The following is an 18,275-nucleotide window of genomic DNA, read 5'->3' as shown; positions in this document are numbered from 1 at the left end:
GTCGATCTTTTGTCAGATCTTTTGTCACACTTCAACTATTCGTCGACTAAAACATTGAGTACCTACCACCTCCTAACAACACAGTAACTCAGACTCAAGTGTAAACTTCCGACACCATAAACCTGCACAGAACATTTTGCGGGCAGGCCACTGATCCAAATTTCCTAACTATTGATTTATCAACATATTCAGTTAACAAGTCTAAACTATACAGTTATGTAGATCAAAATAAATAAATCTTCAAGCTTTTGACATATAAAAAGAACATGTGAAGGCAATTATGTTGATAATGTAAGCTGTACATCATATGTTTTGGAAGCATTTGATAACTGATACTACAAGTTCTAATCAAAGAACCTAAAAAGATTATCCCAGATGGAGAACCAACAGCAACAGAAGCCTCTGAAATCATATTGGTAGAGAAGCCGATTATTACTGGTAAAAATACCCCTTTCCCATGCATAGCTGAAAATGATAAAAGTAGTTAGCTTCACAAGGGAGATGACCAACATCTTATTTCAACAACTTGTCTAATAAAAAGCCCCAATGGTGTTGCTTCGCAAGCATATTCTTCCTACCATCTTACCCTTTTTAGATAACATAGCAATACGCTTAATTGCATAACAAAACCTGAACCATGAAATACAGCACCCAATCATGATCATACAACATTTTAGAAGCCATGGCATCTTTCTGGTTCTGAAAAATATAAGCATAAACTTTAAAAGCTTCACTAGTAAACTAAGGGCTCAAAAGAACAAAAGGCAGATACTCTAATCTGCCAAGATAAAGTTATGGGACGTACAAATGTAATAGGTAGATCTCTTGGAGATCAATAATGCAACTCAATCGACATAGCAAATAATAAATCCTTATAAAGTTCCAAGCCACGAGTTAACTCACCTGAACCTGCAGAGATATCCAATCCCACATCTGCGCAACAAGGTTATGCATGTAAAGTTTAATTTCTATTTAATAGGTTCCTTCAATGTGATCTAAAATCATCATCAGAAACACCACATTTTAAAATTCTACGCATGAAGTTTAAGGAACCTCACTGCATCTGTGGGAGCAGTTTCTGCTGGAATGAAAGTATCACTGCAAGTCTCAAATTATAAAATTTCCTTCTACGTGGCTGAAAAAGACCAAAAAAAATAAAATGATCTGTTTATGAATACAAGAAAGTATTACAATTTCATTTCAGATGCCAAGCTACAAACACCAGGTATGCCCACTGACCTGCTACTACTGCCAACAGTTCAATTAACTGATCTTGAGATATAAAAGGTCTGAAACCTATGAAGTACTCTTCTTGATTTCTTAGTAAGACCAGGGGCATTAAGGTGAGGATGTAAACATCCACCCACCGTCTAAGATTTAATTTTTCAAATTATGTTCTGAATATTACAAGGACTCGATGCATAGACCTTTTATCTTTTAAAGTGAAATTTTCTAAAACAGTCTACCCATATTTTCTAGGTCAAGCCCAGCAAAGTATCTTATTATGTCTTAGTTTGCTGCTCTGTTCATTACATGGCATATATTGATTCATTGAGGATCCCGCTTGTTCCTTAATTTTCTCATTATGAATTGCAGTATAAAAGTTATCATTTTTCTAATTCAGAGTAGTTATGATCAAGTATAGAGATTTAGCCTAAGATAATTTAATTTGTAACTGTGGTAAATAGATACTAAATGATCATTAGGACTTAGGAGTACAACATGAAACTGGGTGCAAAAAGAAAGAGTCCATCAGAAACTCTATGAACATTTAAATGATTTAAATTGAGCAATGCCACTTGCTCATACGCGACAGAGGCTGACAACAGCTCTATGAAAATACTAGTATCTTTTCAATCGAGGATAACAAGATAGCTAAGACGCAGTAAGTATTGAACAAAAGCTACATTCTGCGAAACTAAAACCTAAAATCTCAAAGTTGGATCTCGTTTCCCCTAACTAGAAGATCTGAACACGCCACGAACTATAAGATGAATGATGACCTTACATATCCAAAGATGGCGAAAACCTACTATCAGCTAGAAAACGACACAGAGAATTCCATCATTGATTTGATGAGTGCATATTGCGTAGGAGATCTCCTTGATCACTTTCTTAAACATGAGGAGAACAAATAAACAAGCAGAGAAAGAAAATCACATTGATGCCAACCAAATTCAAATAAATACATAGTGGATGAAGTTGTCTATTCCAAAGCTTATACTGATCGAAGCAAAGATGACATCAACTAAGCCAGTAATCACGACGAACAACCTGCCTAAACATTTAAGGTTGACCAAACTAGAAGTCCGTCTTATGATATCACTCCTATCCCCTCATTCGTACATGGGCAACTCTCATTATAGAATATATTCCTATATCTTTTTAAATCCACTTCTTTCAGATGCTTCTGTAATTATATTGTTAGGAGAGAATACACTAGATTGAAATACCTGACAAGCACATTTCCACTTCCCCAGATAGATGGGAGGCAGTGGCGGATCCAGGATTTTACGCAAGCGGGTTCAATTTAAAACGACGTTAACCAATACGATGGTTGTAATAAGCGGGATTTGTCCCCGCTTTTTTTTGGGGGGGTTCATAAAGGTATCTTAAAATGAATAATTAAATAATAATAAAAAGAGGTCCGAATTCTGTTCTTCTTTCAAAAAAATAGGGCTTGAAACTTAAAACGTTTAACAAAAACTAATTACTTTAACTAAAAATGTTAACAGTTACTTAGTTTTACATTTTTATTTAAACTTAAAAAAACATTCTATTTACCCAATTTATATTTTAGAGTTTTATTAAACTCTAATAAAAAAAAATAAAGTTATTAATTTACAAAAATAATAGGACAACAAAAAATAAAGAGTTATAACTTAAAATAAACTAGTACAAACTATAAAAGAAGATAGCTTATAAAGTGAACTAACAATTTAATTGTAACAAAAATAAACAATTTAGGATAACCTAGTTTAATATGAACTAACACATTACAAATAATTTCAAGATATGCACTTGCATATTTTAGCAAAAAATATTGTAAGATTTCATCTACTTAAGTTAAATAAACTGTAGATTAATTCTTATTGGATTTCATTAGGAGATCAAATATAAAATAAAATAGATATAAATTAGAAAATAGAGATAAAAGAAAATAAAAACAAACTAAAGGAATAAACTAGTGGACTTAAGGATGCACACGGGAACAAAACTAAAAGAGTGTCATCCCGTTTCGAACTCGGGACCCTTAAGTTAACCTTGAACCCGCTATATCACTTCCTCCACCGGATGAACTTGTATGAAGTGGGTTCAAATAACTCATATATTCTCATTTTATAGAATTTAACTTACGCAAAATATCAAAATTTTCAACGAAGCGGATTCATTTGAACCCGCTTGACCCAATGTGGGTCCGCCCCTGATGGGAGGTATATAGTCACACATGCAGTGATAGATCTGCAAACCGTGGAATATGCCCTACAGCTCAACTAATCTTTTATAGAGACTCTTATATTAAAATCAAGCATATATAGACACCACTAGCAAATGCACATCTCAGAATTCTTAGACCACTGAGGGGTCATTTGGTTTGAATAAGGCTTATGCCGGGATAAGTTATGCTGGGATTAGTTATCCTGATATTGTTTTTTATCCACTGTTTGGCATGTTGTATTAAAAATGACAATTGCATAATTTCTAAGAAGAAGGTATAAGTTATCCCGGCACTAATTACCCCACCCTCTACAAGGTATAAGTTATCCTGGTACTAATTTTAATCCCGGGATAATTTATACCAGGTTTGCTAACCAAACAAAGTATTAAGGTGGTATTAATTTTTTATACCAGCACTATACCTTCTTATACCTCATACCAAACGACCCCGGAAAGTGAATCATCTTAACTCTTGTATGATAAACATCTCCAGTTACCAAGTTACCAAAGTTCGGCCCTAGTCCCTATTCAATCTTTTTCTCAAATACAAGCATCTCCTTAGGTAATCAAACGTGGAGATAGGGGAGCTTCTAAGACTAAGCCAAAGTCGTTAGTAACAGCTAGGGCTAGGTTACTTTAGGACCAAGAATCTAAACTTTCAGGTTTGTGACAGTCTTTGCTCATCCCAAACAGAGGTCCCTAATTTACTTATCAAACCCAAAATAAAAATAAAAATAGAGATACCAAATTTGAAGAGACGCAGGCACATCTCCTCAGAGTGTTACCTAACCTGGCTCAGAATGTCTGTTGTCTGGAATGGACCTTAAGAAAGGTGCTATCCGCTATTTCACCCAAAAATATAAGGTCTATAACACATTACTGGCCAGTCTACTATCTACCAAAAGCAGCACACGCTTCAAAGCTACATTAGTGCTTCATATTCACACAATTGTCGCCGTTTGAGAGAACTTCTACCAGCTAGTGGAGATGAAAGTAACATATAAGGAAACTGCATATGAACTAAATCACTCCTACTCTCCTAGAACTATAACATATCACTTTCGAGTAATTTATATTCCACAAGAACTTCCGTAGGACTTGGAAAGCACAGAGATACACTTTCATCCGATGAAGCAAAAGAAAAGCACATAGACTTTCTAATGATTTAGCACCTGAAGGAACATGTCAAAGTACCAGGACAAAAGATTTAAGTTATATAGGCTGATGTCAACAACCAACTTTGTCCAGCAATAGAATGATCCAGAAACAAAATAAATAATCACATTAAAGAGCCTCTCTACATCATTGCCTCAAGACCGTGATGTACAGCTAAATAAATCAGACTCATATTTAACAGAACATATCAATCTTACATCCATGTCTACTTCTTTCACTATGCTATGAACAGAAGCAAACGAAGAATAGATAAAACAATAACTTAGGAAAGCTATTAGTTGAATATGCAGTGGACCAGAGCCGGAGCTAGGTTGGAAAAATCCCCTTTCTTTGAATAACATATAGCACAAATACAGAAAAATGAACTTTTTGATTAAAGATAAGTTGTTAAATCTCCTTGGCATAAGAGAAAAATAGCAACTTTTCAAAGCTTGCTATTTTTGGCACCGCAAGGCAACGGGCCCTCAGCGAAACAACAAAAACTGAAAGAAAACTGCACACTGTAAACCAATGAACCCTCATAATAAGTTTGTGTATAATAAATCACACTGCCATTAATCAAATATAACCACGTTGCATTTGCCAATAACAAAAGAAACCATCCATAAAAAACAACTAAGTATCATAAACAAAATAAGCTAATGCTCCTATAAACTTCAATACTTAGAATTTTCACCTTAAAACAAGGAAAGATCACCAACTGTCAGAGTCCAACCCGGCACTGTCGGGGCCCACCAAGCAAGTTCCCGGACGACTTATTGGGCCCAACCCCAACAGATAAATCCTTACAGTAAACCCTTATAAACCTCCTCCTTGCTCTCCAAGCCCCAGCTTTAAACCTAACCCTAGCCACCATCCTCACATCAAACCCAATTGCACTACTTCGAGCCCTTTCTTTATTCATCCCATCAAAAGCTCGATTCTCTACGTACGAACCTGAAGTAGCAAAACTCGCTTTCTGGGCAGTCTCAGCCCGTTTATCCTGAAAAAACGGCGGGACTGTAGTGTCCGAAAGCGAAGCCGAATCATAAAAAACCGCTGCTGCTACATCATCGTAGTAAAGTGTCAACTTTTTGTTGGGGTTTCGGACAGTAAAACGGAGGTCCCAGTTGGCGGAAATCAATGAATTGGAGAGATTAAGGTTTGAGACTGAGAGCGAGTCGACTCGGAACTCGGGGAGACGGGGGCGGAGTATGAGCCAGACGATAAAAATAAAGGCTCCAGTGATGACCATAGCAGCTATGGCTATAGCGATTATGCGGCGGAGAAAGGTGGCGCGTTGGACGGCGTGAGGATTGGGTTGTTGGTAGTATGGGTTGTTGTTGTAGTATGTGGTGGAGGAAGGTGGGGGTGCGGCGTATGGGTAGGCGGTGCCGGGAGGTGGGGGTTGAGCGTAACCGCCGTAACCGTTATGGTTCGGAGGGGCGGCGGCGGGGTAACCGGTAACTGGTGGTCTATTGGGGTCGTTCATGGCAGAGAATTTGTTGGAGCATAAGGCGGGGGGGAGTGGGGTGGTTTTGTAGTGGTCGGTCGACTTATTGCAGGAGAATTGGAATGTGTGGAAAGTCGGCAAATGATTCTTTGGAATCGAAAAGAGGAAATAGACACTTTGGAGGAGGTGTAGTTTCAATTAGAGGAAATATGAGGTGCTTTTTGATATATTAGAAAGATTGGGGGTGATAAGTAAATAAAGCTAAGAGTTTAATTGAGAAAAATCATAATTTTTCAATGTTTGATCATTTTGATTTATTGAAGAAACATATTTCTACCTAAAGATGAAAAGTGTGAATTTAGTCACTTATGATTAGAAACTATTTTTACACATGATAGGAAGTAAAATATTTTCATTGCTATCTTGGTTTCAGTCTTTTTAATATTTTATTGTTGTTACTATTTGTTATCACTGCTTCTTTTCATCTTTTCTTTAGCCGATAGTCTATCAGAAACAGTCCTTCTACCCTCTCAAGATAGGGGTAAGGCTTAGGCCTAATTTTTTTTTAAGATTAAAACGTTTGAATCTGAATACACATCTGAATATCAAGATGTGCATTAAGATTAAGACATCTGAATCTGAAGACATATCTGAATATTAAAATGTATATAAAGATCTGAATACTAAATGATTAAGACTATTTATTTTTTAACATCTGAATGTATAAAATTCAAATAAAATACTAATTAATCTAATATTCTATCAATAATGTGTGTGTGTGTGTGTGTGTATATATATATATATATATATATATATATATAAAAGTGCTTGTGAATATCGACTAGATGCGATGGTTGGTGGTGATTTTGATTGATTGTGGTTCTGAGTAGTAGCTAGTGGTAATTGGTGGTGATGTCGATTATGGTTGAGAATGGTGGTGGTTGGAAATAATTAATAATGGTGGTTGGTAGAGGTTGTTGTGTTGTGATTGAGGAAGGTGGTTGTAGTTTATAATGGTGGGCAGTGTCGACTATGCGTGACCGCATCTGCGGCCACTCCTTCCGCAGGTGCGATTACACTAGTCTTCAGCAGCAACAACATCTCCTCAAATCCGAATTCCAATCGATTACAAATCTGTTCCAAAACGCGATACGGACTTAGTCGAAGCCTCAAATCATGTCAAACAACATTAAAATTACGAATCGATGGCCAAAAACCTTTCTTCCAACCTTCAAACTTCGTCGAACGCGTCCGAATTACACTTAAACATTCCCGGAATGACGCCAAACTTTACACACAAGTCACAAATCATGATACGAACATATTCCAAGGCTCGGAACTCCAAATGGATATCGATAACATTAAAATCCACTTCAAACCAAACTTATGAAATCCTAGAACTTCCAAAATGCCAACTTTTCATAATAGGCACCGAAATGCATCCGGACCACGCGATACTCAACCCGAACATACGCCCAAGTCCGAAATCATTATACAAACCTATTGGAACCTTCAAATCCCGATTTCGAGGTCGTTTACTCAAAAGTCAAACCTTAGTGAAACCTTCCAATTTAAAGCTTCCGAATTTAGAATTTTCTTTCCAAATCAACTCTGAACTTCCCGAAATTCAATTCTGACCACACGTACAAGTCTTAAATTCTTAATACCTGAAGTGAGCTACTCAAGGCCTCAAACCCTATATCGACGCGCTAGAGCTCAAAACGACCGGTCGGGTCGTTACATAATTTGTGGTAGTTACTCGGAAGAGAATTATGACACCCGAAGTACTCATGATCGGTAGAGAATACTTAGGCGAAATTATAGGAGACATAGCGAGAAGGATTCCGAAAATTGGGGAAATCATAACTCTAAACCTCCTTAATCTTGTCTCCAACCCTTAGTATCTTTAGTTGTTAATCCACTCATTTAATTTATTAGTTAATTAATTTAAAATAAGAATCTTTATATTTATAACTTAGGAATTATTCAAACTTGTATTCTTAGTGATAGTGAAAGGTTGTAGCTAAACCTTAGTTCTCTGTGGGATTCGACTCCTAACTTTTAGACCGGATTATATTTGCAGCGACGACTTATCCTTTTTAGAACTAGAGTTGGGCGTGATCAATGGCCTACTTGGCTTTTTATAACACATGTATTAAAGGGAAGTGATGAGGGGATAGAAGGAGGGGAGGGGTTGAAATTTATTTTCTTATTTGACAAAAATGATATATAATTGAATTAATAATCAAATCAACTGACACAAAAATTTAAGTCAAATAAAGGAGAATTTAGATGCAAGTAAAAAAAAAGTGTAGACATGATAGCAAAATAATATTTTTTCCACCTCCAACTTTAAAAAAAATAAAAAAATAGTCTTCTTACCGAGGAATGGAGGTATTTGTTCTTTACTAAAACGTGGGGAGTGCCTATGTTTCTTAAATCAAACTTGAAGGGTGGAAATTGAATTTTACTAAATTAAAAAATATCATAACCGTTATTCCACTAAATCCAAGCTTCCAACTCAAACTTGCACCGGGTGGTCTAAATAATATATATCCCTCGCCTTCTAATGCACAACCTCAATGCTGTGTCATATTTTCTTCAATTTCCCTAAAATAATTTATGTGCCCTTTTTGGATCATTTTAGGTAGAGAGTGTTTTTAATGCCCATTCAGACATTCTTTCCCTAATTAATACCTTCCTATTCTTCCAAATCCTTTTTAAATTTTGAAAACTTTTGGTAGAAAGTTTTGAATCCAAATGGGACTAACAATTATCGTCAGGAGACGTCGTAGAGTGAATGTGACTCCTTCAATTTTAATTAAAGATTTGTTTTCTCAAAATATTTTTTTTGAGAACGTTTTCTCTTTAATGAGCTTATGCAATGCAAATCTAAATCAAACTAGTTATTTCCGGACGTCAAATGGTTAAACAAAGAGTGGGGGACAAGGGCGGAGCTAGGTGAGCGGAAGAACGGGTTCATTCGGATCCCTTTCGTCCAAAAATTACACGGCATATATAAGGTCAATTTTTTTTATATACATATATTAGATGTTTAATTTACGTGTAGTTACTGTTTCTATTTTTTTGAATAAAAATTTTGCTTTCACCGTTGGTGGGGACTAACAATTCTTTTATCATTACACTGTTACCTTTTATTTCACTTTTAGTTAATCATTCATGCCTTTAATAGCTTTTTCTTTTGTTTCTGTTTTCCTTTTGTTTTTTTACATTCAATCATTTGTAGGTCCACATCAAGAACCAGCTAGGAAGTTAATGCTTTGTATTTGCAGCCATGCACTCACAATGATAGGCTACAATGTGATTTGCATGTGTTTCTTCTATTAGGAGATCTTCGATATATCTTTAGGCTTTAGGTTCTCCGCCCATCCCCATTTTCCTATTTTCTAGTAGTAATAATTCATTCTTGGATGAGTACGAGAAAATTTTAATAAGCTGGATATATACTTGAATTTTGAAAGTACAAAAACATACATTTTACTTCTCCATTTTAGGTATGTCTATTTTAGTCGCTTATATAATCAGAGGTGGATCCGCCACTGCTTATATTGAAAGAAAACTTACAGAAAGATGATATTGAAAAGGTCATAAAGAATGCCCAATTTTGGAAGAATAGTCCGTCGTTAAAGTTCTTCATGACTAATTTTATGGAAAATAAATTAACTCGATATATTATTCCTTATTTTCTTTTTTCAATGAGCAAAGCCGTAGAAAAATTTCTCCATCTTGTGAGGAATTTTGATTAATTAGAAGAATTTAGATCGACGTTTCTTCATTTGTTTCTCCTCGTGATTGTGAGGAGAAGCTAATACTTAACTAAGCATCCTAAATTACGATTCGTGAAATAACAAACTGTTGGCTGGTTCACCGTGTATTAGGTTTAAAAAAAAGGAAATGACATTGTATAGCCACATTCAAAATAATAGCCGAAAATATATATATGTTTTGTATATTTTTTGTATATATATACATTCTTTATGTTATATACAAAAATTATACAAATTTTATACACTTATTCGGTTACATAATATAAATCCGGTATAGACCGAAATTCCGTTATGGTCCAGAAGGAATTGTTCTATTTCCAAACTTCACCTTCAAAAAGCATAGATCGGGGAATCTTTAGAATTTCCATTGCTTAACTTTCAATTCGCTTCTGACCATCAAATGAAATGTGAATAACCCGTCCTCCTCTCTTTGAAAGAAGGCGCGATGGACAGTGGCGGACCCAAGATTTTTATCAAGCGGGTTCAAAATACAAAGAAGCAAGGTAAACAAAAACTATATATTAATAAAATATATTATTACAACTGTCCTCTATGAGTTTTCATTTCCTGAAACGTATTCATAATAGTCTCATTAGAAATGGTGTTAAATATTTTTCTTTCTACATAAGGTACCAAACATCCGCTCATGAATTCGTCATTCATTCGGTTTCGCAATTCACTCTTGATCAACATCATCGCCGAGAAAGTTCTTTCAACTATAGCAGTGGCAACTGGTAGAAGCAAAGCAAATTTCACAAGGCGAAACACAAATGCATAATTCAAATGCTTCTTTGTCTTAACTAGTATATCAGAAAGATCAACAAGTCCTTGTAGATTTGAGAACCTTTCATCAACATCACGAACATCAACAATATAAGTTTCAAGTTGATTCTTGAGCGTAATCATTATATTCTCATCAAAATCATCAGGATACAATTCAACCGTCATCAATATCTTGTTTATGTCAAAACTGAAAAATGAATTAACTGAATTTAAGCAAGCTACTCCAACAAGCAAGTTCGTTGTCACCTCATTAAAACGAGCATTGAGTTCTTGAACTTGCCAATCAATAATATTAAAAAATATATCAACACGATAGTGATGTAAAATAGTATAATCAACAACTTTATGTCAAGACCTTCCGGAGTTAACATAGAAGTCATCAAAGTTTGGTATCAAAATATTATACTTGACACAAAATGCAGACACCTTATCAATAAGTGAATCACATTCTTCTTCTCTTAGCTTTTGCAACCGTTTCTTTGCCACTTCAACAAGTAGAATAACATTTGTAATATCTTGCTCCTTTTTTTGTAAGGATGTATTAAGCTCATTTGTGATCCCCAAAATATCTCTCATTAGGTGCAACATGAAAGCAACCTCAAATGTTTGACAAGTGCTAAGATATCCCTTTGCCTTAGCTCTTCCTTCTAAAGTTTGGGCATCAACAACGATAGTATCAAGAACATCAATAATTGAGCCAAACATAAAAATAAAGTTCTTAAAAGATTTGTAGTGCGAACCCCAATGAGTATCGGCAACTCTGGCAAGACCAAGTTCTTGATTCAAACCCCTACCAGTTTCAAGTTCACCCATGTCTAATGCCTCTTGAACTTTTTCTGCTTGAGATTCTCGAAGATCATCCATACATTTAAAAGAACCTCCCACTATATTCAATACATTAGAAACTAACAATACAAGTTCTCCCACTTCAAGATACTTTTTGGATACCGCAACAAGAGTCAATTGAAGTTGGTGTGCAAAACAATGAATGGAATAAGCAGATTTACTTTCTTGTTGAATCAAAGTTTTGAGGCCACGTAAATCCCTTTGCATGTTGTTTGCTCCATCATAGCATTGTCCACGCACATAAGATAAACTCAAAGAATGTTGAGCAAGGTAATCAACAATTGCTTTCTTTAAACATAAAACACTAGTATTACGAACATGAACGATCCCAATAAAATGCTCCACCACAGATCCACGTCTATTAACATATCGCAAGACAATAACTAATTGCTCTTTACGTGATACATCACATGATTCATCAACTAGCAATGCAAAAAAGTCTCCATTTAGATCTCCATAATTGCTTTAAATGTTTCAATTTTACATGCAATGATAATGTCTTTTTGATTTTTATGAGAGGTCAACAGATTATTCTTTGGAGCCTTTTTCAACACAAGATCACGGATTTTATCGCACCTCTCTGCATACCATGAAAGAATATCAAGAAAGTTACCATTGTTTAATGATAATTCATCTTCACGATGTCCACGGAATGCCAATTCTTGATTCAATAGGAGTCTCACAACCTCAATTGAAGCCTTCAAGCGAATTTTGTATTCGAGCTTGGTTTGACTGGATTGCCTATCAAATGAAGTTTGAATTGACTGTTTTTGTTTTAATAGATCTTCACATTTCCTTTTTGCATGATTATGAATACTACTCGACTTACCAACATGAATATCGAATCTCTTCTTTTTTTGCCAACTCTTAAATCCTAAACTTGAAAATACATCGCCTCCACCTTGATGAATGTCTTCATCTTGAAACAAGTAATAACACAAACAATAATCTGCATCTTCTATCACACTATACTCCAACAAATTACGATATTCATCAAACCATTTAGGATTGAAACGACGCTTTAAGCCCGAAAAATCTCTTTGAGGAAACTTATGATATCGGAGTTGGTAAGGACCTCTTTGGAGATATTCTCTTCTAATCTCATCACGCTCATTTGGATGATAATCTCTAATGGGTATTCTCTCCTTTGGATCAACTGGTAAAGAATAAAGATCTATTCCTTGTCTTTGTCTTTTAGAGGATTGAGGTTGCTCTTCTAATTGGTTCAAATTTTGTTCCATGGGAGCAGCAATTGGAGAGGATGAACTTGGTTGTGGCAACTTGAAAGATAATGGAGGGTAAAATCTCTTTATTGTAACACAAACTGGATTACCAAATTAGAATTAGAAGTAGAAAAATAATTTTGTATATGTTTAACCTTAAATTTAAACTAGAAGAAATAATGTGGTCGAAGACAACCAAGCAATGATCACCCATCAGATTACAGAACTATTGCAATGAAACTTTCATTCATGGATAACAATATGCTAAATATTATTTTATAAAGGAAAATCTGTTGATTCAACAACGAGCCAAGGAAAATGTTCTTGACTGCATCAAGAAAATATTACTGATTTCCATTCCATATGACCATATCAAAAGTAGAGACACCCAAAAAAATATCATGTGTACGTAGGATCTCTCACTCAAAACCAATAACAACAGTATGAGATTTTCCATAACTAAAGAGAAATGGTGCTTAACTTCTCAATATAAGCAAGTTTATTACTCTCAATTTCTCACCTTTTCCCATTTTTCATTAAGATTAAAAATTATATTGAAAAAACATTTAACATGGATTGAAATTGAGTTTCTCAGCCAAAACCCATTAAAACAATCTGAATTTTTTCCAAAGCATAAATTACAAAAATCTACAATATAAGCAAGTGAGAAACCTGATAGTGACAATTGACGGGCTGACTGCGAGAGGCGACCCAACGAGATTCGAGAAGCGACATTGGCTTATGGCTAATGGAGGAAACGACTATGAATCAATGTTCTTTGAAATTGAACTACAACAAAGAGAAGAAAGCACATAGAGGTGAAGGAAATTTATTGGGATTAAATCTTTATGCAAAAGAGGAATAAATACTAGAAATTGGAAAACTAGAATTGGTTCTTATTGTTATTGATTACCTGAACTTTTAGTTAGATACCAAGATGAAACCCTTTGTCTTTGAGGGAGATGACCTTCTCGGCAGTGGCTAACTAACGGAGGAGGTGAGTGGTGACTATGAAAGCGATTCTCTTTGAAATTGAGAGAGAGAGGGGCACCGAAGGGCTTGGGATTAGAGATTCTGATCGTTTTCTGATTTGGGGAATATTTTAAAAAGACATAAACGTCATCGTTTTTATGAGAAAAGAGACCTATATTAAAAAAACCAAAAATAGAGGGGCATATGCGACTAAGTGGTTTCAAACTCAGGACCATATGGAAAATTTGAACCCTCTTTACCGGCAGGCTAAGCGATTTACTTGTTTGAAGTGGGTTCAAAATAATCTTTATACCATTACGTTTTCGAAGACAGAAAAAATATACCTACATACACAGTATTATTTTTCGACGAAATGGGTTCATATGAACCCTCTTGACTCCATGTGGGTCCGCCCCTGGCGATGGACGTAGTTCCGGATCGATGTAATATTGAGACAACTAAGTAGAGGGGTAGGAAAGATCCCGTTTACCTTGTTCAAGTTGCAGATCTCCTTCATTAGCTTTGAGTTCGTTGTTATTTTTCTAGTTCTCCTTTAAAAGTGGTCGTGGGGGAAAAGCCCCAGCCTCCTACATGCATTGAGCAGTTTCTAGCATGGTTAAAAGTAAAAAAAATCCAAGAAAAAAAATCAAAACCACTAACAGTCAATTGACTCAATTGCTTAACTTCAAGAGAGAAAAACAGGAAGTAAAGAGACCATGTGAATGTAAATATAACAATTTGAATTCATACTTATAAATGATTACTCTAATACGAAAAATCTACCCCAGTTTAATTCATAGTTGCTAAATGACTCCTCTAATACGAAAATTTTATCTTATCTATATTCATTTCATAATAATGGTGTATTCTTTCTTTTTCTTTCTTTTTTCTTTGTTTTGAGGTGGGGGTGGGGTTGGTGTGGGGGGGGGGGGAGCGGAGACGAAGGGCGAGGTTTGAAATTCGGTTGTAAAATAAGCCCCTTAAAATCATAACAATTTATTGATAGAACTGTTACATTTTAAAGTTTGTAACATTTGACACTTTACTAATTAGTTATCAAATCTTTTCCTTTCTCTCCTCGCACCAGACATCCCAAAATCATAAATAGTATCCTTTCAATTCATTTTATTTGTCTTAGTTGATTACGCACGAAATTTAAAAATATAAAGAAGATTTTTGATTTTTGTAATTTTAAACTAAAGGTGAGTATAATTAAAAATATTTTTTGAATCTTGTGATTTTAAACATATTTTGTGTATACGGGTAAAATCGGGCCATGGTACACTCTGATCTCCGACAAAATAAGTCAAGCTCGAGACACAATGACAGAGGACCGAAATCGAGGCAAAAGTCTCATCGAGTCAGAATTCGGGGCATGATGCTCGCCCTCGAGAATATCGGGGTCATGGTTCAGAACTGGTCTTAGCCTTGAATGACTTCGAAGAACATTGTTAGGCAATCGAGCACGGCCAACGGAAGGCCGTAATATCCGTGACCATCCGGATATCACGACGGGGATCTCGGCACGTATCGGTGAAGAACCGACAATTAGTTAATCGGAGAATTTTTTTTACCTTTTATAGAGTTGTACCTAGAGTAGGATTCCCGTACTATATAAAGGGGGTATGATAATTCATTAAATACACTGTAACATGCATTCTACGATAATATATTATTATTTTCTCTGTTATTAGCTTTTTCTCTTGTTCATCAGAGTTGGCCCTAGCGAGCCCGGATCGAGACCGAATATTTCACTAAGGCTGAAACTATCCTCCTTGTATGGTTTGAATCCATTTTATCTTTGTTTGTTCGATTTGACTTAATTTATCGCTTTATATCAAATTAATCCGCGTATCCTTAAAATTATTTACAAATTTAATTGTTATCCGATTTTAAGGATAAACAATTTGTCTATCATATAATATGGTGTTCATTAAGAATAAAATGAAAACGTCCACACTAAATACATACTTATTATACAAATATATCATTCTATAGCACGACAACTAAATTGAAATTGAGGAAATAGTAAATAGCTTCAAAACAAATGCTCTAAATTAGACCTTTTGGATCTTTCTCCCACGTCCCTTTTTATAGTCAAAAACAAAAAGAAACCGGAAATAGGCAAAGTTTACTTTTTGATCGAGAACGGGAATACATTTAATTTAGGCATTAGACACTTAAAAGTTGACTTGTCTAAACCCTTTATCGTCTAGACACCTCAACTCCTCACTTTATTGCCCGGACACTCGATGCTGACATGGCAAAGTGTTTAGCTCTCAAACAAAATTGAGGCGTGACAAATGTAATTTTGTTTTAATCTTTTTTAAATTATGTGGGTCCCACATTTTCACCCTTTTCCTCACACTTCTTTTTCAAATTTTCGTTCACCATTAAAACACTATAGACCAGCCTTTGAATCTGTCCGAAGATTAAAGGCAATGCGACAAAATTTTCAACAACAATCTAATAATAAACAATATGTAAAACTAGTAAAACTTCATTTTCAAAGCATACTTCACCTATATTCTCGATCTTATCGACCACCATTCACAAAGCAGGGCATATTTGACGAAGCAAAATGTTAATAAACGACAAAGCACAAAAAACAAAAGTTAAAACCCTTAAAATCATTATATGTAATGGCGTAGCAATACCCAGGTTATTAATTTCTGCAATTATACTACTAAAGTAAAAAAAAAACACTATTAAATCGACTGAATCGCTCTTACAAAACTAGTGGAATCATCTTCTCCACACCAAAAATGTGTTTTCATAGTAGGAAGAAGAAGAAAAAGTACACTTGACAAGAAACGACATTGCTGATCGGAAAAATTTTCCGCAATCTACGCACCCGGAAAATTAAAAAAGAAACGGAGACAGACGAGAGGAAGAAGAAAGTGGGAAGAGAGTGGTAATATGATTAGGAATAAGAAGAAAAGAGAATAGAAGGGGAAGTAGACGAATGAGTCACAGGTTGTTGGCCTCGTCGGTGGGGTGGGCAAAGGAATGGAGAAGGGGGAAACGGAGGAGTTTAAATTTTTTCTTTTCTTATTGCATTTTTTATTTAAAAAATACACATGTCATTAGTTGATTTGGTTATTTGACACGTTAGACGTTAGACGTAAGTGAATCTCACTTATATTGTCTTTTTGATATAGTTGTCCCCGACAAACATCGGAGGCGAATTGAAGTGTCTAATGATTATTTGATAACTTAAAGTGTTTAAGTGACGGCCAAGACCAACTTTAAGTGTATGTTTATGTATTTTGCCTTTAATTTAGCTTCGATAGTCTGAAAGTACAAATAAATCGTTGAATCAAATGGGAGTATACAATGGAAGAATTAATTGCATCTTTCTTTAAATCTTCACGTTTTAAATTTGGATAATTATGGTGGTTAGATTTGTTTATTGTACTCCATCCGTTTCAAATTATTTGTGGTATTTCTCTTTTACACGTCTTTTAAGAAAATATTAAATAGGAGATGTTTTAACTGTTTACCCTTGTTTATGTCTTAAGATATAAAAACTTTTCATTTAAAATTTACTCATAATTGAGGTATTCGTAGTATTCAAGAACAATTAATATTAAGGGTAGAATAGGAAAAAGATAATTAATTTAGTCTTGAACTTCTAAAATGATAAATAAAATGACATATAATTTGAGACAACTATTTTTAAAAACTACGACGAATAATTTGAGACAGAGAGAGTACTAGTTTGTATTATTGTGATATCGAGAGTGATTATTTTGTGGTGTTTTGAGTTATATGGGTCATTTATTGATATAGGTGATCCAGCAAATAGTGTAGTTTTTCTACATTTTGCTTTTCTTTGTTCGTATCTAAGAGTTATAGAAGGAAATCAATCGATTTGAGGGAATTTTATCATTATAACTCACGTTACATTACCATGAACCAAACAAGATAACTCAATAATATAAAAGCTTAAGAATTTGAAGGCTCAAATGTACCTTCAAAGTGTCACGACCCCAATTTTTCTATGTAAGATGTCGTGACGGCACTTAGTCTCTAAGACTAGGTAAGCCTAATAAACATGCGGAATAACTGAAATGATAATTTAAATCTCAAAAATATCAACAACTATATGAAATAAAATCTGCAACTCAACATGTACATCTCTCAAAACCCGGTGAAAATATAAGCCACAAGCTCTAGATACAGTACTGATCATCATTGTCTATAAAGATGTAAAGAAATAAGAAAAGAACAGGGTAGAAGGGGACTCCGAGGTCTGCGGACGTGAGCAGGTGTACCTTGAAGTCTCCAAAGCAAGCAACTCAACGCGCTAACACCGAGGCTGATAGGATGTACCTGGATCGTAAAATATGTGCAGAAAGGTAGTATGAGTACACCACAACGGTACCCAGTAAGTGCCAAGCCTAACCCCGGTAGAGTAGTGACGAGGTCAAGTCGAGGCCCTACTAGAGATAATAAGAAGCAAGACAGAAAATATAATGATATACTGAAATAGTAGGGAAGGGAAACAATAAAGAAATTATAGAAAGTAACAACACGGAAATCAAAGAAGCTAATAAAATCACAAAAGGAAAATAAGGATTTTACATGTTAAGGAAACAACACCCAAACAATACG

At 35.0% G+C, this 18,275-nt stretch overlaps 2 protein-coding genes across 9 annotated transcripts; both read right to left on the bottom strand.

Annotated features, from left to right (window-relative positions):
• Window positions 1-229: 229 nt before the first annotated feature.
• Window positions 230-6,208, bottom strand: LOC107794644 (NDR1/HIN1-like protein 10). Of its 8 annotated transcripts, none has more exons than XR_012694978.1 (5): window positions 5,291-6,208; window positions 1,059-1,135; window positions 806-933; window positions 587-699; window positions 230-465 (listed from the first exon to the last, which is right to left on the bottom strand). XR_012694978.1 is itself a non-coding variant. In XM_075221925.1 (2 exons), the coding sequence occupies exon 1, from the start codon at window positions 6,083-6,085 to the stop codon at window positions 5,318-5,320; it is 768 nt and encodes a 255-aa protein (XP_075078026.1). In that variant the 5' UTR covers window positions 6,086-6,206; the 3' UTR covers window positions 230-465; window positions 5,291-5,317. The 8 variants fall into 8 exon arrangements, 1 of the variants encoding a protein (XP_075078026.1); XR_012694977.1 differs by having other exon boundaries at window positions 904-933; XR_012694979.1 differs by lacking the exon at window positions 587-699 and having other exon boundaries at window positions 904-933.
• A 4,163-nt stretch (window positions 6,209-10,371) lies between these two features.
• Window positions 10,372-13,216, bottom strand: LOC107809745 (uncharacterized). The gene is made up of 4 exons (XM_016634419.2): window positions 13,207-13,216; window positions 12,040-12,787; window positions 10,973-11,926; window positions 10,372-10,804 (listed from the first exon to the last, which is right to left on the bottom strand). The coding sequence occupies exons 1-4, from the start codon at window positions 13,214-13,216 to the stop codon at window positions 10,372-10,374; spliced, it is 2,145 nt and encodes a 714-aa protein (XP_016489905.2).
• Window positions 13,217-18,275: the final 5,059 nt, after the last annotated feature.

This window comes from Nicotiana tabacum, chromosome 9 (genome assembly GCF_000715075.1).
Source record: "Nicotiana tabacum cultivar K326 chromosome 9, ASM71507v2, whole genome shotgun sequence".
Classification (NCBI taxonomy): domain Eukaryota; kingdom Viridiplantae; phylum Streptophyta; class Magnoliopsida; order Solanales; family Solanaceae; genus Nicotiana; species Nicotiana tabacum.
Note: the sequence above shows the minus strand (reverse complement) of the source record. Positions and strands in the feature narration are given on the sequence as shown.

Bases quoted from the DNA above. Each gene is read 5' to 3' on its own strand.
- LOC107794644 (XM_075221925.1), bottom strand. From the start codon at position 6,085: ATGAACGACCCCAATAGACCACCAGTTACCGGTTACCCCGCCGCCGCC.
- LOC107809745 (XM_016634419.2), bottom strand. The intron at 11,927-12,039 runs GTGCGATAAAAT...AAACATTTAAAG, and splicing joins CTTTCATGGTATGCAGAGAG to CAATTATGGAGATCTAAATG. The intron at 10,805-10,972 runs GTCTTGACATAA...TTCATTTTTCAG, and splicing joins TTCTATGTTAACTCCGGAAG to TTTTGACATAAACAAGATAT.